This window comes from Sinocyclocheilus grahami, unplaced genomic scaffold, assembly GCF_001515645.1.
Source record: "Sinocyclocheilus grahami isolate Dianchi unplaced genomic scaffold, SAMN03320097.WGS_v1.1 scaffold30.1, whole genome shotgun sequence".
Lineage (NCBI taxonomy): Eukaryota > Metazoa > Chordata > Actinopteri > Cypriniformes > Cyprinidae > Sinocyclocheilus > Sinocyclocheilus grahami.
In genome coordinates this window covers 741,862-769,050 of record NW_015505209.1, presented here as the reverse complement: position 1 = coordinate 769,050, position 27,189 = coordinate 741,862, and the positions used below count along the sequence as shown (strand labels likewise).

Here is a 27,189-nt window from a genome sequence, read left to right as displayed (position 1 = left end):
CACACACATATATATATATATATATATATATATATATATATATATATATACATATACATATACATATACATACTGTATATATATGAGAATTATATATAAATTTATATAATTTTATGTATAAATTACACACACACAAATGCATAAGGGATCTAGAATATGGTTGTGCAGATAAGGGCATTAATATGTGCTTTATAAGTACTAATAAACAGTCAAAATGCTAGTAATATGCATGATTATAAGCAACTAGTTAATAGTAAGAATTGGTCATTAAACGGAAGTGTTACCTTATATTATTATTTTTATTTTACTTATATAAACATTTAGTTTAACTGGACAAAACATGTCATTTTTTTTGTTAAATCTAATAATAAATATTGTGAAATAGTTACTACCACATAATTTATGTTCAAAATCTATATTATTTTTACCTGGACATTGAATTCACTTTCAATGAAATATTTTTTGAAAGACATTCACCTCTTTACAGAAAAAATTGCATAAAGAATAACATTGAATTCTATAATATTAGTAAATGATAATTCGTCATGTGGCCTTCTGTATCACAAAAAAGTATTAATTAAAATTATTAATTCTATTAATTAAAATTATTATAAATAAAAATAAATAATAATAATTATTATTATTATTATAAACATTTCTAGGGGATTTCAGGCAACCTGAAATTTCAGGCTTTCTTTATTTTTATATTTTTTTTAACAGTGCAACAAGATGTTATTCAGTATTATTGTGTTGTAGTTCTGTTGTGCAAGAGATGCATCTGTTACATGGTAAAAATCATATTAACCTGAAACATCAAGCTTATCTGGAATTGGATCAGCCTGTTATCAGCGCTGCTCTCCCCCTGCAGTAGTTATAAGTGTTTGGTTCATATTGCTTGTCCCCAGTGGGCAAATGACTCTCTTTTGAGAACCTGTTTAGAACATCCACTTAAACGGTTTAACAGAGTAAACACCCATCCACCTAGTGCCTCAGGTTAAGACACACTGTCCCACACAGCTCACCTGTCCACGTCTGCCTGCAGTCCAACCCACAATCGCTCTTATTTTCTCTCTCTCCTCACTTCTCAGTGCAATGTGTCCTTAGGGATATTCAGAACCCGGATAAGCACTTACAGTAAGATCACAAATACATAAACGCACACCTTAAGAGTCAACAGACACGGTCATGTGAAACCAGCCAGACTTTCTTGATGGTCGCAGTCCTAGCTTGTGACCTTTGGTGAGGTGAGTGAATATTTTGACTTGCATGCTGGTTAAGGTATTGTTGGTGTTAAATTAAAAGAGGCACTTGGTCTAGTTTATAGCTGCTTTGGTTTAAATAGTTTTTGAATTGAGGTTTTATTTAAACTAGCTTGTAGCATTTGTAACTTCTTATCAAACATAATTGTATATATACACACACGTGCATCTCAATAAATTAGAATGTCATGGAAATTTCATTTATTTCAGTAATTCAACTCAAATTGTGAAACTCTGAATTAAATAAATTCAATGCACACAGACTGAAGTAGTTTAAGTCTTTAGTTCTTTTAATTGTGATGATTTTGGCTCACATTTAACAAAAACCCACCAATTCACTATCTCAACAAATTAGAATACTTCATAAGACCAACACAAAAACATTTTTAGTGAATTGTTGGCCTTCTGGAAAGTATGTTAATTTACTGTACATGTACTCAATACTTGGTAACGGCTCCTTCTGCTTTAATTACTGCCTCAATTCGGCGTGGCATGGAGGTGATCAGTTTGTGGCACTGCTAAGGTGGTATGGAAGCCCAGGTTTCTTTGACAGTGGCCTTCAGCTCATCTGCATTTTTTGGTCTCTTGTTTCTCATTTTTTTCTTGACAATACCTAGATTCTCTATGGGGTTCAGGTCTGGTGAGTTTGCTGGCCAGTCAAGCACACCAACACACCATGGTCATTTAACCAACTTTTGGTGCTTTTGGCAGTGTGGGCAGGTGCCAAATCCTGCTGGAAAATGAAATCAGCATCTTTAAAAAGCTGGTCTGCAGAAGGAAGCATGAAGTGCTCCAAAGTGGTGGGTTTTTGTTAAATGTGAGCCAAAATCATCACAATTAAAAGAACCAAAGACTTAAACTACTTCAGTCTGTGTACATTGAATTTATTTAATACACAAGTTTCACAATTTGAGTTGAATTACTGAAATAAATGAACTTTTCCACGACATTCTAATTTATTGAGATGCACCTGTATGTGTGTGTGTGTGTGTATCTTTTATTTATTTTCATATATTCATATATTTATTCTAGAAATATGCTATATTTATATGGATTTGTAAGATTTATATTTTTGGGCTATGTAAACGATGTTGCATGTAAACATGTTTAACGATATATCTTGGCTTTTAGGATTTTACATGTTATGAAGCGAATAAAACAATATATTTGGAGGCTAAAATGACTAAATGAATACTAAAACATAAAAATGTTATATACATGTATTTGTTTTTAATTTCTTTTTATAGATTTATATGAAAAATGTACTATATTTTTATGGCATGCTATGAAGTGACCCAAAACAATATATGTTGGGGGTAAATATTATTGTGTGTGTCTGTATATATGTATGTATGTTATGTATGTAAATAAAAAAAAGTCTTTCCTGTACAATCCATGGCAATTTCTAAAATTATCGCACTTCTCTACTTAGGTAGAAAAACAGTTTTTTCCTTTGAGCTGATTTCTTGAGAAATTGACAAACGTTTGTCTTTCCTCTGTTTGTAGTTAATTGAATTAATTTGTTATGAATGTGAATGTGCAGACACAGCATGCCGTCAAAGGAGCCGGACAAGTATAGATCATAGATCATCAGATGGTGGCAACATCATGTAAAATATTTGCTTTTGTTAATGCGTCTCGCTACATATTTAACTGTAGCGTTTCACAAGACAGCCTGTTTATGCTTCATTTACAGATAAGACTCTGCATTAGACCTGCAATTTGTATCTTGTGTGCTGAACTAGCTTTTTTATATGTGTGTGTCTGCAGATACATGACGGACGGAGGTCTCAGCCTGTACTCCAGTAGGGTTAAACGGGTCTCAGATGGAATGAACAGCGTGAGAGGGACCGTTCACCACTTTAATCCCAAGAGTCAAGATGATACTGATAGGTAGGACTTAACCTTTAACCTTTGCATTACCTGCACTAACTCACCCTGTAGACTCTTTTTCTTTTTCTGATGATGTTGATCGCCACAGACTGCTTGGTAGTCAAACCTGAGCATTTCAGATGGGCAACAGAGTTGCTTTTGCTTCCTCACAAAGGAAGAGAGTGGTCATTGTCTTCATCAGTGCCAAAGGCAACAGCTAGTGGATCGGTTTAGATATACATTCAGTTCTTTATGCATGTGTTCTCACGTTCGGTGTGCCTTTGTGCCGTCCTGCAGGCCCTGAGGCTGTTTAACGTCCCACATCCCTCGCCGTTTGCGCTGTGTCTCCTCAAACGCAACAACACTCTTTGTGAACATGTAAAGCCGTCTGTGTTTTTACTAAACACACTCTGAGCTGACAGCGGTCGACATATTTATGATTAAAAATGTCTGATGAGCTGTGACTCATTGGTTAAGAATAGAAAGATGTCTGAAATGTCAGCTTGAAAAAAGGAAATTAAAAATGTAGAGGTAGAAAACAAATACATTAGAGAGGATTTGGAAGAAATGGGCTAAGAAATGAAAGTGAAAAGGCAGTGGGTGGGGAGGTAAGATGATGTTGCAAGAATGTGCTGCTGGAATGATTGATGGAAGTATTGGAGCTGAAAGAAGCCTCAAAAACAAGAAAAAAATACAAAGTTTTACTTTTTCCTAGTGTATTTGCAAGAGATTTTGTTAGTGATCATCATAAGCTGCCCATTGATGTAATTATTTACTCGCCTATATGTTGTTCCAAACCTGTATGACTTTCTTTATTCTGGAAAAAACAAAAGAAAAAGTTTGAAAAATGGCCATACAATGAAAGTCAGTGGGGTCCGATGTTGTCAGGTTCTGTAATTAAAAATCCTATTAATGTTTTCCATAGGGAACTGATTTTTAGCGATAACTTATAAACCGTTAAAAACAGATCTACTGTGAGCTGCGAGGTTGTTAATCGATAGTATATGCTTTTGTAAAAGCCATCAATCCACATCATTTCAACTTATTTTGTAAATAATCATGTTTAACAGTGGGATTCCTGGTGAAAAACTACATTTCCCATGATTCTTCAGAGAATTGAGACAAAATAAGCAGTTTCAATGAAGCACTGTGAATGGCGTAATTAAGAATTCCAACACTCTCAAACTATTTAATATTTATATCTATCTATCTATCTATCTATCTGAAGTTTATTTGCAAAAACATATAACTATTTTTCAAAAATCATGTTTTTATTATGTTATCATGTTTTAATTGTTTTATTGTGTTAGGTAGCTGTATTTTTTTAGTGATTTTTTAACGTAATCAAAATAACCCAACTGCAGCGTGATTTAGATTAATTGGAATACACAATTATCTGTTTTGCAAATTAATTCTTCATATATATATATATGTAAACTGTATCCATACATCATAAAAGGTACTCCACACAGCTCTGGGGCTTAATAAAGCCTTCTGAAGTGAATCAATGCATTTGTGTAAGACAATTATCTATATTTAAAACTTTATAAACCTTAATCTCTAGCTTCTGCAAATTGGTACACGCGTATAAGCCTCTTGGCTTATATTGAAATCATTCAACATATTTATTTACAAATCCTTGTTTCATACTTCTAATTCGTGACCGGTGTTTTGTTTTGCTCTCTCCTCTGAGCTTCCGCATTCGTCACTTCTCACTGGAGCTTACACTACACCTACATCATCCACTGGAACACCACTCTCTTGTGAACATGCGCGCAACAGTTAACAGAAACTAGACATTACAGTTTATAAAGTTTAAATATCAATATTTTTCTTACACAAACTTATAGATTCGCTTCAGAATGCCTTTATTAACCCACCAGAGCTGTGTGGAATACTGTTTATGATGGATGGATGCATCTTTTGGGACTCAAAATCTTAAACCCCATTCACTGTCATTATAAAGCTTGGAAGAGCCAGGACATTTTCTAATATAACTCCGATTGTATTCATCTGAAAGAAGAAAGTCATATACACCTAGAATGACTTGAGGGTGAGGGTGGGGTAATTTTCATTTTTGGGTGAACTATCCATCTAAGTGCACTGTTTTGTACATTATGTATGTATATGTTTCCCAGATTTTTTAATTTTATGATTCAAATCAAAGTTTGTAATAGCGGGTTGATTTGGTTAATGGCCACTTTCCAAGACTTGGTTTGGAACGACATGAGTGTAAGGGTCGTTTTTGGGTGAACTATACCTTTAAATGTTGCTTTCAAAACTGAGCTCTGACAGTCCGGTCCTGCAAAGTGGACTAGACTTAGTCTGTAATTAAAAGTCTGACTCTTCATGACTGAACTTGCCCTGTCCTTGATGAAGTCAGTGCAGAACATCTCACAGATAAAATGGCAGTCGATCAAAATGTTGGCATAAAATAAAGAAAGTCAGACAGATGACCTACAGACAAGCCCTGTAAGATCCACTGTTCTCCAAATAAGGTCATTTTCTTGATCCCAGCCAGGTGTTTTTGCAGGATTCTGTGCCCAGTACCTGTCAAGATATCGTCTTAGTGCCCAGATTGATACAGGTGAAGGAGGGATGATCTAAGAGCTTGTGAAATGCAGTGGCGGCTCGTGGGTTTTAAAATAGAGGAGGCACACTAATTGTATTGGTCTGGGATCCCTGCCGATTATTATTATTTGCTTAACTACTTTAAAATGGCTTTTTGGTTGCTTTTAGTCAGAAAACGTAAAGAAAACGACATACATACAGCAAAATAATATAATTTCACTTACCTGGCCTATCACTTGAAGCAAACATCCATCCCTTCTTAAAAGTCTGTGTTAAAGAGAGCTGCATGTTGCGCCATTTAATTCAGCCGACTGCTGTAGCTTATATCCAGCTTAGGCTGTTTTCGCTAAATTTGTATACTGTTTGAATGACAGTTTGGTAAATCTGTTGGCGATCAAATATTCAATATCACGACTCATCATAAGTAGGCTACTTGGTACATTATCAGCGCAGCGGCAGTCGTTCAAACTAATATCATGTAATTTACATCTCTGTGATGATTGGTTGATATCAGAAGGAGGCTAGCCTCCCCGCTAGGTTTTTTTTCTCACTCCTCAGCGCTGAAAGTGAACACTCGATGCTGACTGGCAAATTTTTTTTACCAACGGAGGCACGAGAGCTCCGCGCTCCCCTGATCTCCCCCTCCCCATCTCTATAACCTAGCGGTTGCAATTACATCAGCAGATTCGGCACATTCGCGATAGAAAAGCGGCGCTTTCACGTTATGATATTACAACTGTGAAATTACAAACAAAAAATACACATTCTGAGACATGAACTGAAATTAATTGTGAATTTTATTAACATTAAATCGTCCTCCTCCCATTTTCACCTCATAATTATGGGGAGGCTGTGCCTCCCCTGCCTCCCCCGACGAGCCGCCACTGGTGAAATGTAGCTGGGGGGCAGGAATGGCGAGAATCCAATGGGAATTCCTTTTCTGTCTTCCTTCTTACTGGAAATGCTTCATGTCATGTATAATTTTGTGGATTCTTTCTCCAACAGCAGCTGGTGTAAAAAGGAGTTAGGTGTTTTCGCTCACGTTATTGTGACTTGCTTTGTCATCAAATCTGCCAAAACAAAGTTCAGGTCGGTGAAGAAAGATGAGGCGGTGCAAACTTTAGTGATGCATCCTTCTGAGAGTTGCTTAAATTCCATCGAGAAGGGAGCCATGTTGGTTTTGGAGTTGAATTGTGTGGAAGCTGTAGAAGATTATTTTGATTAATTTGCGCTGTATACTGTAAATTCGGTCAAGACTCCTGTGATCAGATCACAAGCCAAACTCTCTGGTGATTCATTTCAGCTGATGTCTCAGATGAACCATCAAGCTTTGTCTTGTTTTGCTTGGAATTTATTTGTCTTGCAGGTAATACATTTTATATAATTTATATTTTGGTCTGTTATAACAGTATAACTAGGGATGCACAGATTATTGGCACCATATCGGTTATTAGTGTTTTTATAAATACAAAAATCTATTTATTAAAAATGTTATTTATTTATATTTTATTAAAATAAAGGTATTTAGTCATTTTAATTATAAAAATATTGTAAAATTTTTATTTATAAAATTGTTTTATTCTTTGTATAGTAATTGAATGTATTGGTCAATCATGGATATTTAATCATCATTACCCTTATTTTTACATTTAGATTACATTTTCCATCATCTAGTACTCACTTAAAATTAGCTTAAACACTAAAAAGTTAATCTTTAGCAAATCTCAAAATTAATATAAAATTGTCATTCTGTTCATTACAAAATTCACTTTTAAAATGCCAAAATTTGTGTTTTATTTTTAATTTATTTAGGCAAAAATTAATACTATAAATTTAACTGTCATTATTTAGCTTTTTTCCACATAACTGATACCTTCTGAAGTCTATTTATTGATCTGCTACATAATGTTCATGTCAAACTTTTTTTGCAGTAAAAATAAATTTTGGAAATAGGACCTCCTCCTTTTTATATTCTTTTGCATAGAAATGCAGACACACCCTCAAAAATGACAGTCGTCTCAAGTATGTGGTGTCTGAATCCCCATGTAGTTTCCTGCCGGTGGAGGGATGTCCGTTTTTCAGGTCTGTGATGACTGCTACATTGTGTTTGACTGTGTAATTTGGCTGAGGCAGTTCAAACACTGCTCTGAAACGTGATCAGGGCGTCTCGCCCTGAAGAAAGGGGCTTAGGGACCAAGTCTGAACTGAAAGCAGAGACCTGGTCAAATCCACACCCACACAGAGAGGAAATGTGCCATATTGCACTCTCACATCTGTGGGTCAGTGGGTTTCAGTCCTTCATTTCAATGCATATGAATGCCTTTGGTATGAGGTAGAGGTCTACACGGGTCCAAAAATTGTGCTAGACTGAACCGACCCGGACCCGTCTATTATTTTGAAAGTTGGACCCGGGCCCGTGCAGAACCACGAATGTCAAAAATGTACTACCCGGAACCAATGCGGACCGTCAATTATTTGAAAGATGGACCTGAACCCGGCCAGGAAGACACAGACCCAACTGGACCCGATCGGCACATATTCCACAGCAAAGTGCTATTAACAAGTCGATAAACAAGTTGCAAAAATTAAACTTTTTGTCTTACCTAATGTAAGAAGCCTTCTCCCTTGTGCCTTTGCTATCATCTCTGTGCTCTCTGAGCCGTGTCTGAGCAAAAATTTTAGATATTATAATTTTTTTTTCTTTTTTCCACCTTATTTCAAATTACCGACTCACACTTTTCTCATCCTAATTTTACAAGTTGAAAGTTACAAAACAACACATGCACAGCGCTGACTGACTCTGGCAACGACCGGGTGTTCTCCGAGTCCGATCGACTTGGGTATTGCACACAATGTTAAACAGACCCGGGACCCGAAGTAATAGATTGGGACCCGACCCGGACCCAGCTGACCATTTAAAATGTAGCCCCGAACCCGTATGGATCCCGGGTCAGGTCCCGGGTCCTCGGGTCTCGGGTCCTCCTTGTAGACCTCTAGTGTGAGGCATTCAGTCAGATCAGTTTACATGACTGTACCTTAAAGACTTCCATATGTAAATAACCTCTATGTTATGATTGTCTAACCTCTGTCTTCCAGCGTACTTTATACTTGAATTTGTCAGGGTGGGCTAAGTAGCTGAATACTAAATATGCATTAAAGGGTTAGTTCACACAAAAATGAAAATTCGGTCATTAATTACTCACCCTCATGTCGTTTCAAACCCGTAAGACCTTCGTTCATCTTCGGAACACAAATTAAGATATTTTTGATGGAATCTGAGAGCTGTCTGACCCTGCATAGACAGCAACACAACTGAAAAGTCCAGAAACATAGCAAGGAGATCTGTAAAATAATCCATGTGACATCAGTCCGTCGTTATTTTTTTTCTTTTGCACACAAAAAGTATTCTCGTAGCTTTGTATAATTGCGGATGAACCACTGATGTCACATGGATTATTTTACAGATCTCTTTTTTTCCCATGATCATTTCAACCAAACATTCTTACAGAGAAAATTCTAAACATTTAATATATTCAATGCAAAATACAGTAAAAAAACAAATCTAGTTTAAAAGAAAACTCTGAATGAAGATGAGGAATATATATATATTTTTTTAATTCTATAGACCAGTATAATTAACAGAAGTGGTATTATTTTACAATATTGATAGTTATTGTTTTAAAATATTTTTACAAAAACATTTTAAAATATGAAAAATGGCACACAGACACTTTTTTGAGTAATGACAAAAACCGTTTGAACTGATTCAAAGAAAGTAATTTTGCCGAATTAGTTAACTCATCTGAATTGTTTTGCACCTATTCAGTATATTGCAAATTAAAGTCATCGCAAATATATATTGCGAATATTCAGTACATCACCCAGCCTAAACAATACCATTATGGTTTCTGAATGAGATTTTTGTAGCTAAGATGTACTGAGGAGGGAGCTTTGTGTGTGAGTATGTCTTACATAAGAGCAATGAAAATGATATGTCCCCTTTAAGCAAGGTTTGATTTATGACTTGCATTGCAACCTAGAATATTTTTCCAAAAGCGTTTTACATTGAATTGAATGTGCTACTTTTCTTTTCCTCTCATTGTTTTTAGGTGTCAAAATAATTGTCTTGTGCTAATATTTCTTTAGAAAGCAATTTTGTGTTTTGTCAGTGCCCGCCAGTGTTGTTTGGCTGCTGATAAATTCATATTTATCCCTATGTGACTGGAAGTCTGTAGGATTATAAGACCCTCAGCCTACACAAATGTGCTCTCCATCAGGAGAAAGACAGAACAGGAGAGATGAGCTGACAACTTGCCTTTTTGCCAACAAGCATTATCATTCATGATAGCCCAGCAGGTACAGTCATTAAGTGCATGGGACGGCTGAAAAAAAAACTCTCTCCACTTTCACGCTTCTCTCGCACCCCTGGCCCCTCGCCACGCACGCAGACTCGGCAGTAGGAGCACAGTGGCGGTAGTGTTATGGCTGAGACTGATTAGGATCTTTGATAGTGCTGGTGTGTCTGGTTCTCAGGGATCTGATATGTGTCCCTATGATCAGCTGTAACTGTATAGTGCAGATACAAATGGATGACGAGAGGGCAAGACTGAACACAGACTGGGCTAAGGCTTAGGCAGTGAAGTAAGTGTGCTATTGGGGATGACAGCTGAATTGTTTTTGTATTTGTTTCTGTGCATTTATAGTTGTGTGTCCAGTAACTAAATCTACAATGCGTTTTGGCTGGTCTTGAAAATTTCTGATCAAGTGTTAACTATTTACAAATAGCTTTTTATCTAGCTGTTTGTTATATAAGATTAGAATTTTATTTTTTTTATTTTTTTTTGTGTTTGTTTGTTTTTGTTGTTGTGACTTTTATTTTGTTTTGCAGAGTTTTGTTTTTTGTTTTTGTTATGGCTTTTTAATCAATCAAAGTTACATTTTTATTTTGATTAATAATATTACTATAGTTTTTATTTTTTATTTTTTATTTTTTTTACTTTGGGTCAAATCAAAATAAATAACATCTAAAAGTTGCAATAAAACAGAAGTAGCAACAGATAATTTTTCTTCTATATTGTGATGTACATCCAAGTCTAACAGATTATCGAAAAAGAAATAATGTAGGGCAGGGAATTGGTTCTATCCATCAGTAGTGGATTTGATTTTGCGACATGCATTGCACTTAAGAGTAGAGATAGATGATCGTGAGCTTGCAGAAGTGAGGGTTAAATGGACTAAATGACTGGAGAAGAGCTGTGTACATCACAATAAGTAGGGATGTTCATTTCGGTTATTTCTCCTAACTGACAACTGACGCTAGTTAACCGATTATTAACCGTTAACCGACTAGATTATTTAAAAATTTAATTGAATTAAATTAGAAAGGATAAGTGTCTGTGACCCATTAAAAGTACTAACATTTGTTTTCCAGAGATTCATTTTACATGCGCAAAAAGCAGCAAAAAACAGAACATGAAGATTTACATGGTCGCATCACATCGCGCACCTGCAGCGCTTCTGCGAGCTGAGAAAACAAGCTAGGCTATATAACAAATAAATAGGCCTATACGAGAAATATATTTTACTTAAATAATAAATAAACAAATTGAAAGAAAAAAACTGTATAACAAGTAGGCTAGTCTAGTATGCAGAGTTTCGGTTCATGCATTTTTGTGGTGCATGCGAGAAAGGAAACCAAGACGGCAGAAAGCGGCATCTTATTTTTCTTTATTTTATAAAAGCACAAAGATTTGTTTTTATTGTGAATGTACACAAATAAAAGTAAACATTTTACAGTTTCGATTATCTCTATGACTTGAAGGAGTAGTTGTTTCCATTGTTAGGAGGAAAAAATTCAAGTGATTGCACCGGCGCCGCACGCGCACACAGTTGAGCATTGCTAACTTGACAATGCAGCCTGTTCATTATCATAATAAAATACAGTCAGTCAAACATATGGAAAAAACACACTGCTCAGTTTAAATATGTAGTAAAATCTGAGCCCACATTTTGTTTTACGTGGACACTGGAACACGAGTGAAGTAGGCTACAAAACTGTTTTTTCATAAATAATATTTGGCATTCAAATAGCTAAATCGCGAATACGGAAACATTTGGATTTGTGTCGAATGAGAGACCCAACGTTGGTTTTGTAACGCCCCTGTGGACTGTTTGTTGTGGTTTCTTCCCCTTGTGTTGGTTTGAAGGGCTCCTGATGTTTCGTTCAGCCCAGGAAGGGCTCCTGATCCCCAGTCCAGCCCAGGAAGGGCTCCTGATGTTTCGTTCAGCCCAGGAAGGGCTCCTGATCCCCAGTCCAGCCCAGGAAGGGCTCCTGATGTTTCGTTCAGCCCAGGAAGGGCTCCTGATCCCCAATCCAGCCCAGGAAGGGCTCCAGCCCAGGAGCTCTCTCCAGTGCCCGCTCCTCAAAAATGCTCCCCCCGCCTCCTCCAGCGTCACCATGGTCGGAGTCTCCCTCAACTCCGCCTCCAGCCTCCGAGGCCCGGACTCTGCCTCGGTCAAGTCAAGTCAAGTCACCTTTATTTATATAGCGCTTTTAACAATACAGATTGTGACAAAGCAACTGAACAGCATTAATTAGGAAAATAGTGTCAATAATGCAAAATGACAATAGTAAACACTCATTTTTCAGTTAAAGACAGTTCATCATTGAATTCAGTGATGTCAACATCCAGCTCAGTTCAGTTTAAATAATATCTTTGCAATTATATAATATCTTTGCAATTAACCCAGTGGCTCCACCTCGGCTCCTAGCTCCCTCGCCTCCACCGTCACCCATCGATCCATCAGCTCCACCATGCTCCCTCGTCGCTCTGCCTTGGTCGGGTGTCGACCCGCCATCGCCTCTGAACTCCTCTCCTCTGGCTGCGCCTCGTCGCTCTGTCCTACCGGCTCCGTTGGGCTCCTTCCTCCCGTCAGCTCCACCTTGGTCCTCAGTCGCTCCGGCTCCACCGCGGATCTCTGGATCTCCGCCTCCGCCTTGGTCGCCAGAGCCCTCGTCTCCACCCTGGCCCCCCGGATCCTCTGCATCACCCTGGCTCTTTGGCTCTCCGTCTCTGCCTCGGGCTCCTCCTCCACCTGCTCCGCCGCCGTTGGTCAGCCCCCTGGAGTCGGTGGATATTCCTCCTCCATGGCTCCTCCCTCCTCCATGGCTCTGGTTCCCTCCTGTCGTCTCCCTGGCTCCTGCCTCCATCGTCACCTCCCTGGACTCTGTTAGCCGTCCTCCTCCTGGAAGTCCATCCTCCGCCGAAACCTCCACCTCTCTGCTCTGCCTGCCAGCCCTTTGCCTTCCCCTGTCACCATCTCACATCCACTGCCTTGTCCTCCTCCTAGTCCCCCTCCGCCCCTCTCTCTGTTTCTATGGTGCGAGGACGCACCTTCAGGGAGGGGGAGTAATGTAACGCCCCTGTGGACTGTTTGTTGTGGTTTCTTCCCCTTGTGTTGGTTTAGCCCGTCTAATCATTAGTTAATTACCCTCATTGTGTTCACCTGTCTGCCCCTCGTTATCTGTAAGTTCCTGTCTCTTGTATTCTAGTGTTGTCGGTTACTGTGAATGTTACCCCGAGTGTGTGTGTGTGTGTGTGTCTGTCTGTCTGTCTGTCTGTCTCTGCCTTGTTGTTGCTACATTAAATATCCTTGTTGTCATCCTGCCTGCCTCCACACACCTGGTCCGTGACAGGTTTCAGTTTCGTTTTAACCTAAATGAATTAGTTTTGGCTTGTCGCATAGCTTCTTGCATTTTTAATTCTTGTTCTTTTCTGAATAGCCTACTGTTAAATTTAAAAGATTTGCTGTGGAGTGAGGGTAACTAAAATAGCCTATATAATGTTTGTAAACATTTCGCGTCGGCATTAGGCCTATTTCTGAATGAAATAAAATGTGTCTTATAGGCTATACACAACGTGTTTTTTTTTTTTTTTTCTTTCTTTTTTTAAATGTCTACGTGTAGCGTATTTTAACCAAGCAGCAAACGTTTTAAAATATTTTGATTAATAACGGGGGGAGAAAATGACTTTTTAAACCGTTTAACTGATTGTATTAATATGTCAAAATTCTTACTGTCGGTTAACAGTTAACTGATTAAAATGAGCATCCCTAACAAGAAGGGATTGTTAGGGATCCTTTTTCACCGGAGGATCAAGTAACATTTTTGATTAAAAATTGAGGTCAAACATGTTTAAAAATTAAACCTGAAACATATTAAAATCTATAATATGCATCTAGAAAATAAATAGGGTTAATGTTCTAGCAACATCAATTAACTGCATGTATTAACACGTTGTTATGCCAGGCCTAATTTTATAATATTTCACATTTACATGTGCAAATTGCCATTGAAACCTGCTGCTATTATTGGTAAGTTGGTAACATGAGTGAATGAAACCCAGACAGTCATTTAAGTCTGCCAGCAGAATTCCAGCACAAAGGGAGACACAACCTCTGCCTATTGTCATCTGTTACGCTTAAGTCATTAACCCCATCCATCGCCAAAACAAGTGCAAGTCTGGTTCATTCACCTTAAGCCCTCAGGACAGGCTCAATGACAGCATGTGAAGCATTCTTCACTTTTAAGCTGCTTAAGCCGCCACCCGTGCAATTATTTTTTTATTGTTGTGTTGAGGCAAGACATTTGGAAACGTAAACTTTTGGGAAAATACAAAACAAATGTTTTGGAAATGGGAAATAAATGGGTTTATTTGTTGTTTCAGTGTGAATAAAGGATGCAAAAGGACATCTGTCCATTTGCCCTTGACATGTCTGGTATTGATGGAGAAAGCGATATGAAGAGAGAACTGCTTCCTCTGTGGTTTAGGACGGGTGAACCTGGGCTCTGAGGGGGGTTTTGCATTCACAGTAGAGTGAACTGCTCTCCAAACAGTTAAATGGATGGGACACGAGAAAGAGAGAACTCTTATCTGACATCTGAGGAAACAGCTACTTCCTTTACCGCAGTCTATACATACAACACATGACTGGCAGCCAATGCTCAATGGTTTCTCATCCGATGGAGACACAAGTTTCTGGATGGTACTGTACCATTGAATGGGAATTGTTATGGAAAAGTTGCTCTTTCTTAAAAGAATAGGTCACTCAAGAATGAAAATTTGCTGATGTTATCACCCCCAGGCCATTCAAGATGTAGTTTATTTCTTCATCGGAACAGATTTGGTGAAATTTAGCATTACCTCACTTACTTACCAATGGAATTCTGATGGCACCCATTCATTGCAGTGGATCCATTGCTGAGCCGCTGATATAATGCTAAATTTCTCCAAATTTGCTACAGCGAAGAAACTAACTCATCTACATCTTGGATGGATAGCTTAAGGGGGAGTACATATTCAGCAATTTTTCATTTTGGGTGAACTATTTCTAAGAACGCTGAGAATATGAGCTATGTTTTATTTGGTCTCAACTTTGTCTCAAATTGTTTCTTCTATCATCCTTCCTAGAATTATATTGCGACATTGTTGAGATCTGTTGTTGAGAAGACACGTGAGATCTTTCTTCCAGAAAACATCTCAAACTCATCTTAAGTCAGTCTTAGAAAATCAAGTGAGATATTAATGAAATTCCATTTGGGATTTTTCCTTAAATTGGGAACATCAGTCTTGGCTGGTTTGCATGACATTGTTTGAACGAGAGAAATTTAGCAGCTTGGTAGATTCTGAAAGTGTTCTCACGGACAATGATTGTTTTTGTGGAGAGGAATCGCACCTTGAACAGTGCTAATTAGATGCTTGAGACAATGATCTTAATCACTCAGCACAGCCATCACACCCAGTGACCCATTCACATGCAAACGTGGCCGGAGAACAGGAAGTAGGAGATGGAGAGACAGAGAAAAGAAAAGAAACACACTGAAAGACAGAGGGAGGAGGATATCCATCAACACACGAGTCCTCCACCCCCCATACTACCGTGTGTGTGACAGAGAGAGAAAGAGAGGGAGAATTAGTCATATAAATGGATTCTGTATGCAGTGATGGGGAGTAACTTACTAAAAGTAGCAATGATATTCATTTAGCTACATTTTTCAGTAGCAAGTTGTTTTCAAAACAACTTTTCCTGAAAAAGCTTTTTCCAGTAACAAACTTATTTTTCAACAAGTAGTGGCTTAACGTAAAAAAATGCTACGGAACACGGGTTATTTATTTATTTATTTGTCACAGAAAAATTTACAGCGATAGACAATAATACCATCTACTGAATCAAGATTTATTTTAGGGAATTAATTTGTTTGGATTGGTTCATTTACATAAACCAGTAAAAAAAATAAATCACTGGTTTACTGTATGGCATATGCATTATCTATCTATCTGTCTATCTGTCTGTCTGTCTGTCTGTCTGTCTGTCTGTCGCACAGGTTAGCTACTACTTTAAAAGGGAAGCTTAAAATTATTAATATCTTGTACCTTAACAACTATAGTATGAATAGTCCATGTTGTGATCTTATTTATTTTTATTTTGTGAAGATATTTCATATGAGATTTTATTATTCAGTGCAAAATTTACAGCTTTTGTCTACCAGCATGCGCTGTCACTGTGTTTATTCTGTGTGAGTGGAAGTCAGAGACAGAAAAAAGTGAGAAAAAGAGAGTATTTGTGTTGTTTCAGTGTGGCATGTGTATTTGCAACAAAAGAACACATAGAAGTGAAAACACAGGAAGGAAAGAGAACAACAATGGAGATATTGTCATGTGCTTTCAGTATCCTGGTGGCTACTACAGACCCATTTGAGCTACAATGAAGCTCTTCTCTATCTCTATCTATATTTATCTTTATCTTATGTAAATAATTTTTTTGCCATATTTGTGAGGTGGGAATTGCACTACTTTTTCTACACACCTTTTTCTCCTCCAGCCTTGTTTGCAAAAGCTATTTTCTCTACAGTAACTCTGCCCACTATTATTCATGCGATTTACACTTTATACAAATAGCATATTACTTATGTTTAATCTCAGTGTAAATACAGGAGCAAACAAAAGAGACACCAAACCGTTTATAATGTTAATAAAGAATTATATTTCAAATAAATGCTGTTCTTTTAAACTTTCTAATATTCAAAGAAGAAAATATTAAGTTTCTATAAAAGTATTAAGCAGCACAACTCCTTTCAACATAGATAAGAAGGAAAAAGAAGATGAGTTGAAAACTGAAATCTTATAAAGATTTATAAAATGAAAATTAAAGCTGTATAGAAATGCTTAAAACAACGAAGTAAAATGACAAAAGCACATAGCAAAATTACTAAAACTTAAGCAAAAATTTTAATGAAAATAAAAAATAAAAGCTCATTCAAAATAACAGTAAGTACTATATTATTTAAACAATATTAAAATAACTATCATCATGTTGTTCCAAACTTGTATAACTTTCATTCCTATGTGGAGATAAAAGATGATATTTTGAAGAAGTGTTTTTGTCTTTACAATGGAAGTCGATGAGGTCTAAAACAACATTGTATAGACAGTTTTTTATTAAATACCATTGTTTTTTGTTCCATATTTTCACATATAATAATATGGTCTTTAGAGATATTTCTATCAGCATTGGCCATTAAAATGCATTAGTTGATAGCATTTTATAGATAAATTTTTTGTTAGCAATTATCTTATTTGTTTTAACTTTACTAAGGAGTAACTTCTGACACAAAGTTGATGCTTTAGGTTGATTTGTGAGAATTCACTTGATCAAATGTTCCTGATCTGTGAACCATAAACACTTTATATTAGCAGTTTTTTTGACCACTTGAAACCCCAATTTGCTTTTAAGCATTAGCTCATTACAGATGAATAATTCAGCTTAATTAACATCTTGACATTCTTTCTAATCCAGCTCTGTTCTGAGACCAGTTTATAGACTCCTTTTGAAGTTCTGCTGGGCTTAAAGACTGCTTTGTGATCAGATTACTATTCCTTCAGTTGGTAAAGCCGCTCCCCTTAGCATGTGGTTGGCTGCTGGGTTTGAGTGTGCGAGCGTGTGTGTGTGTGTGTGTGTTTGGGGAGAATCGGTCTCTCACTCAGATCAGTGAAAGGCAGAGCAAGGGAAGGAGTGCAGTGGAGCTTTACTCATGAAGCTGCCTGCCACCCAGCCAAACTTTAGCGGCTTCTCGCTGGCTGTCTTGGGATCAAGCTTTTGCCAGGGAATTCTGCAGCCCGGCTCCGACACTCTGAGGTAGAGAGGAGGAATTTTCTTTGTTTGAGGATTTATGAGGTGGAAAGTTGCTTTGCCACGTGGGACTGTTTTTGTGCGAGTGCCTGAGTGTGAAAGAGAAAGGTGTGTGGTGACACCACTTTACTATTCTTACATTGATTTTTTTTAAGTTTTAGAATAAAATAAACATTTTTATTATATACAAAATATAAAAAAAAAATGAAACATGTATATAATGATTAAACAAGTGAAACTGAATTGTTAATATCTTGCAGCTTTTTTTTCCTCATGTACATTTATTTTATTGAAAAAAACAAAGGATACATTGATTAAGGACTGGATTTTTAGAGTAAATGTCTAAGATAGGGATTGTCAGCTTTCTTAAATTTATACAGTATACTCAAAAATTATGCCTTTGACCATTTGAGCCACAATTTAAGCACTTTATCTACTTTTATAACAGTCTATGAAAGCTGAGGACTGTGTTTGTTCTCAGTTTTGGTACATGTGTGTCAAGAAACATCTTCCTTGCTCTTTGCTATTGATAAGCTCAAACTGTAGCGCACTGTCACAGCTTTGTTTGTATTACTTATTTGAATACACTACCGTTCAAACGTTTGAGGTCAGTAAGAAAAAAAAAAAAAAAAAATCCTTTTATTCAGCAAGGATGCATTAAATTGAAAAAGTGACAGCCTGGCAACAGGACATTTACATTATTACATTTGTAATGTTACAGACATTTCTCTTTCAAATAAATACTATTAATTTGAACTTTCTATTCAGCAAATAATCATGAAAAAATAATGTATTACGGTTTAAGCAGGACAACTGTTTTCAACATTGACAATTATAAGAAATGTTTCTTGAGCAAATCAGTATATTAGTCTGATTTCTAAAGGATCATGTGACACTGAAAACTGTTGTAATGGCTGTTGAAAATTCAGCTTTGCTATTAAAGGAATAATCTACATTTTAAAATATATTCAAATAAAATACAGCTATTTTAAATTGTAATCATATTTTATATTATTACTGTTTTTGCTGTATTTTCGATTAAATAAATGCAGCCGTTGTGAGCATAAGATACTTCTTTTAAAAAAATATAAAAAAATCCTACTAACCCCAAACTTTTGAACAGTAGTGTAATTTCCCAACTTTTAAAACCATAGTCACCTCGCAGCACAAACATTTTTCTCAAAGCAACAAGCTTGTCAATGACCCATGCACTTTATTTCTTGCTGTTCCTGGTTAAAGTACCTTTCCTGATCTTCCTCAATGCCTGGCAACAGGGCTGGGGTTGCTGTAGAGATGGGTATCCTTGCAGAACTAATTGATAGGCCACCCAAAGCAAACAGGACGGGGCAGTGTGTGCAGTCGAGCTGTAGCTCGCAACTCCACGCTGCTCTTCTAATAACAGGTCTTTAGAAAAAGAAACAATTTCCTGCCCTGTGGATCAACCCCCCTATATGCTTTTACTTCTTTGGGGCTTGACACTAATCTAATGTCCCAGACGGGGGAAGGGCCACTGTTTCTGCATGCATGTGTTTGACTACGGCGGGGTAGGTGACAGGTTGTTTTGGGACGGTGTGTTTGGTTTTGTCAGACCTGTGTCTTCTGTCACTGGTAATTCATTTGCTGATTCATAATATTAGCTTAAAAGTATTAGTGAATGCTGTTGATGGTGGTGAGAGATTGTGGAAAGCAGGTGAGACAGAGCGTTTCTACCGTTTTTCAAAGCATCTCAGACGGGTGTCTGTTTATATGGAGATTTGACTGTATGATTTGCCTCTTTAATTGTTCTACCTAGACTGCAATGGGAGTCTTCACAACTGAAGGCTTTTGTTGAAATAGATTGACCTAAAACATAACATTTTGTCATTGTTTATTCACCTTCATGTTATTTTAAACCTGAATTACTTTTTCATTTGTGAAGCTTGTAATGAGAGATTTCACACTTTTCAATGCAATGACAATGAATGCTGACTGAAGATATCAAAAAGAAGATGACCAAAATGGCCACAAAACCACCTTAAAAGTATCCTAAAGAATCATAAAAGTAGTCCACATAACCCATGTGCTATATTCCAAGTCTTCTAATGCTATTTAATAACTTATAGTAGATAGTAAAATTACCCCATCATTTACTCACCCTCAAGAAATTCTAGGTGTAGCCTATATGACTTTATTTTTTCAGATACAATCAAGAGTTATATTTAAAAAAAATGTCCAGCCTCTTCCAGGCTTTATAATGGCAATGAATGGGTGTTGAGATTTTGAAGTCCAATAAAGTGCATGTATCCATTATAAAAAGTATTCCACATGGCTCCGGGGGGTTAATAAAGGCCTTCTGAAGCGAATCGATGCTTTGTGTAAGAAAAATATCCATATTTAAAACTTTATAAACTGTAATCTCTTGCCTCCGGTAACTGTGGAATGCACGTTCATGAGAGAGTAGCGTTCCAGCAGATGATGTAGGACAGGGGTGCCCAAACTTGGTCCTGGAGGGCCACTGTCCTGCAGACTTTACCTCTACCTTGCCTCAACACACCTGCCTGGATGTTTCTAGTATGCCTAGTAAGACCTTGATTTGCTGTTTAAGGTGTGTTTTATTGGTGTTTGAGCAAAACTCTACAGGACAGTGGCCCTCCAGGAGCAGGATTGGACAACCCTGATGTAGGATGTAGGCGTAGTGTAAGCTCCGGTGAGAAGTGATGAACGCGGAAATGCAGATGAGAGAGCAAAACAAAACACAGGTTTCGAAATAGAAGTACAAAACGAGGATTTGTAAAGAAAAAATTGAGAAAAGATTTCGATATAAGCCAAGAGGAGATTGGTTTTCCTTTGCTGTAAACAAAACTTGGTTCTCAAGAGACTAGCATATTCTTACCAGAGCTTATGCTATGCCTACATCTTTTTCTTACACAAACACATAGTTTCAAGGCCTTTTTAACCCCCTGTGTGGAGTACTTTTTATGATGGATGGATGTACTTTTTTGGGCTTCGAAACCTCAACACCCATTCGCTGTCATTATAAAGTTGGGAGAACCAGGACATTTGTCGATATAACTCAAATTGTAATCGTCTGAAAGAAGAAAGTCATTTACACCTAGGATGGCTTGAGGGTGCGTAAATCATGGGGTAATTTTCATTTTTGGGTGAACTATCCCTTTACGTTGTTATTCACATATAATCTCTATCTCTAGAAAGCTGTGGTTTGAACTCAAGAACTGATTCAGTTGTGAACAAATCATTCAGAACGGCTAATGCATTAGCTACAGAAGACCTGGTAATTAACACATGAGGTGGATGGACTACAAAAGGAAAGATCCACAATAAGAGTTTATTGTGGATTTTTCCTTTGGCTTGATGTACTGATCTCACATATGTCTCAAAAAATCTCACCTGTACAGTTTTTAAAGAGATCTCAATGATTGTGCTCAGATTTGCAATGAAGCCAGATCAAATTTTTGTCTCATTTTAATTGAGAAAGCATGAGCTATGACAGATGAGCCATACTGTTTTCATCTGGATGGTTGTAGATACTCTAAGTAGTTCTTCAATTATTCTTCCATTTTTAACTCTGTTTTGTGCTTTTAGGCCTAATTCACCCAAAATATTTAAAACATTCCTTTGTTTGTATTCCGTGCCTCTTTCGGAACCAATATATTGCACACTCCCCTTCTATTTTGGGCTGGTTTGCACTTGGGCAAAGCAAGAGGAATGTCTTTGGATTATATTGGAAAGAAAGAAACAGAGCGATGAATTCTTTGAACGTGTATAAAAGTACCACTTTCTGACCCACCTCTACCCTCTCTGCCACCTACACCCTCTGCTTCTCTCGCTTTCATGTATGAAGTATTGTGTGGCTGTTCAGAACTTTGTTTTGTAGTTGTGAAGATCAGAGAGGTTGACATGCTAGTCAACAAGAAAATAATATGTTGGACTGTTCTGTTGTGTAACTTAAAAAATTTGACTAAAGGAGTTGGTTGGGCTGACCACATTTATTCAACATAACATTTAAAGAATTAATTCATAAAGTTTTACTTGTTGTATAACTTTATGGCCTGGCTTTACAGACAGGACTTAGGTTACGCCAGGATTAGACCATAGTTCAATTAAGACATTTAAGCAATTTTTATAAACAAGCCTTAAAAAATAAACATTACTGATGTGCGTCTTGAGACAAAACAATGAAAATTATATATTCAGTCAGTCAGTGCTAGTTTCTTTCAGTTGAAACAGCTCAGACTTACACTTTAGTCTGGGACTAGGCTTAAGCCTTTTCTGTGAAACTGTGGGATAATGTACACATGCATGTATTTTATGCATTTACTTGGATAGCAAAGACTTTTTAAAAGTGTATATCTGATTAAAGTTTTTTTATTATTTTATTTTTTATATATTATATTTTATTTTATTAAATGTTATGCATTTCCTTGGATGGCACAGGCTTTTTGAAAGTGTATATCTGATTAAAGTTTTTATTTTTATTTTTATTTTTTTATTTTTTTTATGCATTTCCTTGGATGGCACAGGCTTTTTAAAAGTGTATATCTGATTAAAGTTTTTTTTTTATTTTATTTTAATTTTTTTTATGCATTTCCTTGGATGGCACAGGCTTTTTTAAAGTGTATATCTGATTAAAGTTTATTTTTTGTCAACTTTTAGCTGGAACTTTTCAGTAAGACTGAATGCATTTAAATGGATTTCATGGCGTCTTTAAAAAGGAAGAAGTGACTCATTCATGTCTATTTTTTTCCATTTCACTTTTGGGGGCTTTTTTGGTATTTGTTTGCATTCGCCATCTATAGCATCTGACAGCATGTGGCAAATGATGAATGAAGCAGATCATTTAAGCAGAGACGTTCAAGCAGACAAGCACATTAGCACAGTGAGTGTGAGAGCTTTTAATGACAAATAGCCCCAATGGGACCAACTTTCTCACAGCTCATTAAAACAGGAACCACAGACGTCCTTCCATGCCAGTTATGTCGAGTCGGTAATGACAGATGTGAGCTATGGGGACTTTGTTCATATCAAAACAAGTATCTATTCAGCCGATTCACAGGACGTCAGGACTGCGGTGGATGTTTGAACACAAGCCTCTCTTGATTCATGACTGCCCGTGAATGAGCTTATGGGCTGGTTTGTTTGCCTGAATGATCCTGAGAAATGAGGAGGATTAGGTGGTATCTTAGGTGTTGACAAGACGTTTTGTTGCCACACAGAGTTGCTTAAGCTAGTTCTCTTAGCATCGCTCGAGGCTGGAGTGGCCTAAACTGGTGGCTTGTGGGAGTTCGGGCAGTCTGTGTTTGGATTTAATAACTAGCATGGAGGGACTTCCTGTTTACACACCCCCAATACATTCATTTCAGCAAATATCATTTTCTCTGTCTTTCAGATCTTTTTAAGGCTTATAATTTTTAGCTTGATTTTGTCAACCTTGATTTAAAAAAAGCCTTATTTCATCTTAAGTAGCACAATTGTTGTTTCTATTAGTTTCAAATAAAGTAAATAGTTATTCTAGGAATTTTAGAACATTAGCTAAAGTAGAAAAATGTGTGACTGTTAAAAAAGACACATTTCAAATAAATAAATAAATAACATTAGAAATATATAAAATAGTTCAGCCATAACTTTTGAATTTGAATAGGATTAAAAATATAATATACCTATATATTAAAAAATACGCCTGAAAGTGTTTTTTAGCCTGATTTTAGATCAGGCTATCTATCTAGATAGATAGATAGATAGATAGATAGATTTTGTTACTGTAAAAATAAATAAATTAAATATATAAATTAAAATAAAAACAGTAATTCAATTCGATAATTCAACAAAATAATTCTGTTATTGGCAAACAAATAAATACATTTATTTGACGAAGTAGCAGAAACTGATTCTGTTATTGTCAGATTTTGTTAAATAAATAAATACATAAATAAATAAATAAGCAAGCATTTTAGTCATATCTAGGCTAAAATTGCAAAACTGTTAATTGTGTTATTGTCCAATTGTCTGAGAAAAAAAAAGAAGCCTTCCACTGATTTGAGCTAAAATAGCTAATTTACTTTATTTAGTGTAAGATTTTATGATTTGACAATCAAATGTACAATCACACAACTCAATCTCACAACTGTGTTTTTCCTTTAACCAGTAGTGTCTTTGGCCCATATGATTTTTGTTGAGCCCTGCTGAGCATCCTAATGGATTTCGTCAGACAGGAACACTGTAGGAAATAGGGGAAAGCAACCAGAGCGCATTCAGAATTTGAGGCGCAGAGCTAATTAAAACAAGTTTTGAGGAGCAGAGAGACACGCCTAATGTTTCAAGCATGATGGGAATGCAGGTTTTTATGCTCAGACTGACCCCGTGCAGACTTTATGACTCTCCACAGATGCTGTTTTCTGCTTACCTTTCCTTCCATTCCTACTCTTTAACTCTGCATTTTCCATATTACGCTGAACAGGACGCATCCATGAATTCTATTTTATCTCTTGCAGTGCTCTTTTCACTTTATTGATATCTTGTCCCTCAGAAATGTAGAGAAATGACTGTTCCTCTAACTTTTCGATTTGTTCTTAGTTGGGACGACAGCAGCTCAGTCAGCAGCGGGATCAGTGACACCTTGGACACAGATGACCTCAACACCAGCTTGTCCCTTAGCTCCTACGTCAACACCCCATCTGTCCCACACAGAGACGTGGATGAACAGGTCAGTCATTGAAACCAGAGCCTCATGGTCTACAGAATCAGAAACATCTGCAGAAGTTCACATGAGAAACAACTTCAAAACATAATTCCGTTTTCATTTATAGAAATTATTTTCGCAAAATAAATTAAAATGGTTTTATTATTTTATTTGATTGTCTGTAATTTTTTTTAAATGGTAATCATTTATATTTTTATGATGGATTTTCATGTGTTAAGATTGAAATTCTAAAGGTCCTTGCACACTGAGTCCGAAATTTTCGTATGCGTTCTTTTTCTCTCGTTTTTATTGTATTCATCATCCTTTCCTATCACAATGCTCTCTACAGATGCGAAAACGCAGTAAATCAAACCTGGTCCGAATTTTTTTAATGACGGACAAAAGTTTCGGAGGCAGTGTGTAAAACGTGATTGGCACAATGTGAGGTCGTATTTATTTTTTAACGTGCGAAAATTTCGGACGAGAATTTCGGACTCAGTGTGCAAAGACTTTAAATCTGGGACAGTGTTAAAACAATAGAAATCTTTTTAATATTATTTTAATATAAAATCTCTTTAGTTGTCAGTATAAATGGTAAAGGCTTATAAAAAGTTTTAATATGACCTTTAAAGGTATAGTTCACTCAAAAATGATTTTTTAAATGAAATTACCCCATGATTTGCTCACCCTCAAGTCATCCCAGGTCTATATGACTTTATTTCAGACTATCCCTTTAAATAAAAAGTTGAAATTTGTTAATTTTTTCATTAATAAATGAGATGCGTATATGTGTATATATAATATATATATATATAAAAAAAAAAAACTTTATGATTTTTAAATATATATTTACATTTATTTTACATGTACTATTTTCGTTTAATTCATTGAAATTTTCAGAAAATATTGGTAAATTTAGTACTTGTTGGTAAACACAAATTATATATGCATTGTAAACCTTTTTAGACCTTTATATAAAAAGTCTATATTTATCTGAAATGTTCATTTTAATAAAAATCAAGGCTTTGAGGCATAAAAGTGCCTGATTTTGAAGAAACACCCATGTAAAGATATACAGGGAAATGTAGTAGCCTTATAATTATCTCACTGAACTGTTAAAAAGTCACTTAATTTGATTCATTGGTCTATGGTTATCATTATATGCAATCAAAAACAGGCCTGCACGTTTACAGAACTGCTTTGGGAGCAGTTCTGTTGCTTCATTGTCCCTTTTGAGTCAATGAAACATTGGTGGGCCCTTATGAGAACTGGCCTGTGCAGTCTTTGTGAGTGTGAGTCAGCGGACTGACTCAACTCTGCCCCGGTGATTGATCATCTTTACAAGCTCAAAGCAGGTTAACATATGCTGAGCAAATGGATCAGTACAGTGAAGCAAAGACACAGCGTCTGTCTCGCCTGTTCTAACAAGATGAGCACTTTAAATCCAGACGTGGCACACTGAGTTGTGTGCCAGTAACTTTATCCACACCTATGGCTTATTGGTTTGTGCATTGGTGTTACGTAGTGAAATCCATGACCTTATTCATCTTCAGTCTGCCATATTTATCTCCGCAGATGCAAAAATTTTTGCTTTGGCTACTAGCTGAAATAAGTTAAAGTAATTTTTTTTATTTAATTTTATTCAGTTAACATTTGTTTTGTTTCAAGTAACAAAGATCTTTTTCAACTCTAATAGCCATAAGCAAGATTTCAAATTCAAAGAGATTAGAGCCATGACCCAAAAGTGCATCCGAAGCCAAATATCTGCCACCTTTCACTTCTACACCCTTGTACTTTTTCCCTATATAGTCTCCCCTCATTCTTCGGGCTGGAGTGGAGGAAGGATTTATTGTATCGTCGTTGAGATAACAATGTTTTGGAATTGGCCTGATAACAACTGGAGGCTATTAACATTCTTTCCCTGGCAATAATTTTCATGAGGATTTTCAGTAGCAGCTGAACAACAGCTTTCTAAAAGGGGGTGATGTCATCTTGGATACATACATTACAAGGTCATGTAATGGACGAGTTGGCTCTTTGGTCACATGATCAGATTTTATGATGGCTGTTGATGGTGTCGCTTAATAAATGAGTTGCAAGTTAGCTGTCGGTGATAATATTCTCAGTCATTAAAGACATTATATAATATATTTGTGCATATCAGTCCAGAGTCCTTTAGTTTAATTTTTTTATGCAAATATGATGACTCTTAAATTTAAAGGCAGACATATATTTATGTAATATACAGTATTTATATTTTTATATTTATGTAACAACTCATTTATACTCTGCTCACAAACCATCTGGCACCCCCTTTGTTAAAAAATAACTGAAAAAAATATTTTCCCTTTTTACGCAAAATGCTAATTTTTTTTAACAGTTAAAACTAGTGCTACCAATAGAATAAAATAAATTAAATTAATCTAATCATTTCTGACTAGTTTTTAGAAAGCGGAATGAACTCCTAATATAATTTAATATAATATAGGATTATTATTAAAATCGCTATGTTAAACATATTTTATTTATCTATATTTCATATCCGAAGTACAAATTAACTTTGACAGCCCTAAAAAAAATTCCCCCCACAGACACTCTGGCACCCCCTTGTGGCCCCCTGGA

At 36.4% G+C, this 27,189-nt stretch overlaps 1 protein-coding gene across 3 annotated transcripts in view; it reads left to right on the top strand.

Moving 5' to 3' along the window:
- LOC107572205 (neuron navigator 2-like) overlaps positions 1–27,189 on the top strand; it is a 75,764-nt gene that overhangs the window by 26,515 nt on the left and 22,060 nt on the right. For all 3 annotated transcript variants that reach the window (XM_016258645.1, XM_016258639.1, XM_016258631.1), the window contains 2 exons: positions 3,030–3,152; positions 24,462–24,591. In XM_016258645.1, the coding sequence (XP_016114131.1) occupies positions 3,030–3,152; positions 24,462–24,591 (253 nt within the window). The remainder of the gene's footprint in view (positions 1–3,029; positions 3,153–24,461; positions 24,592–27,189) is intronic.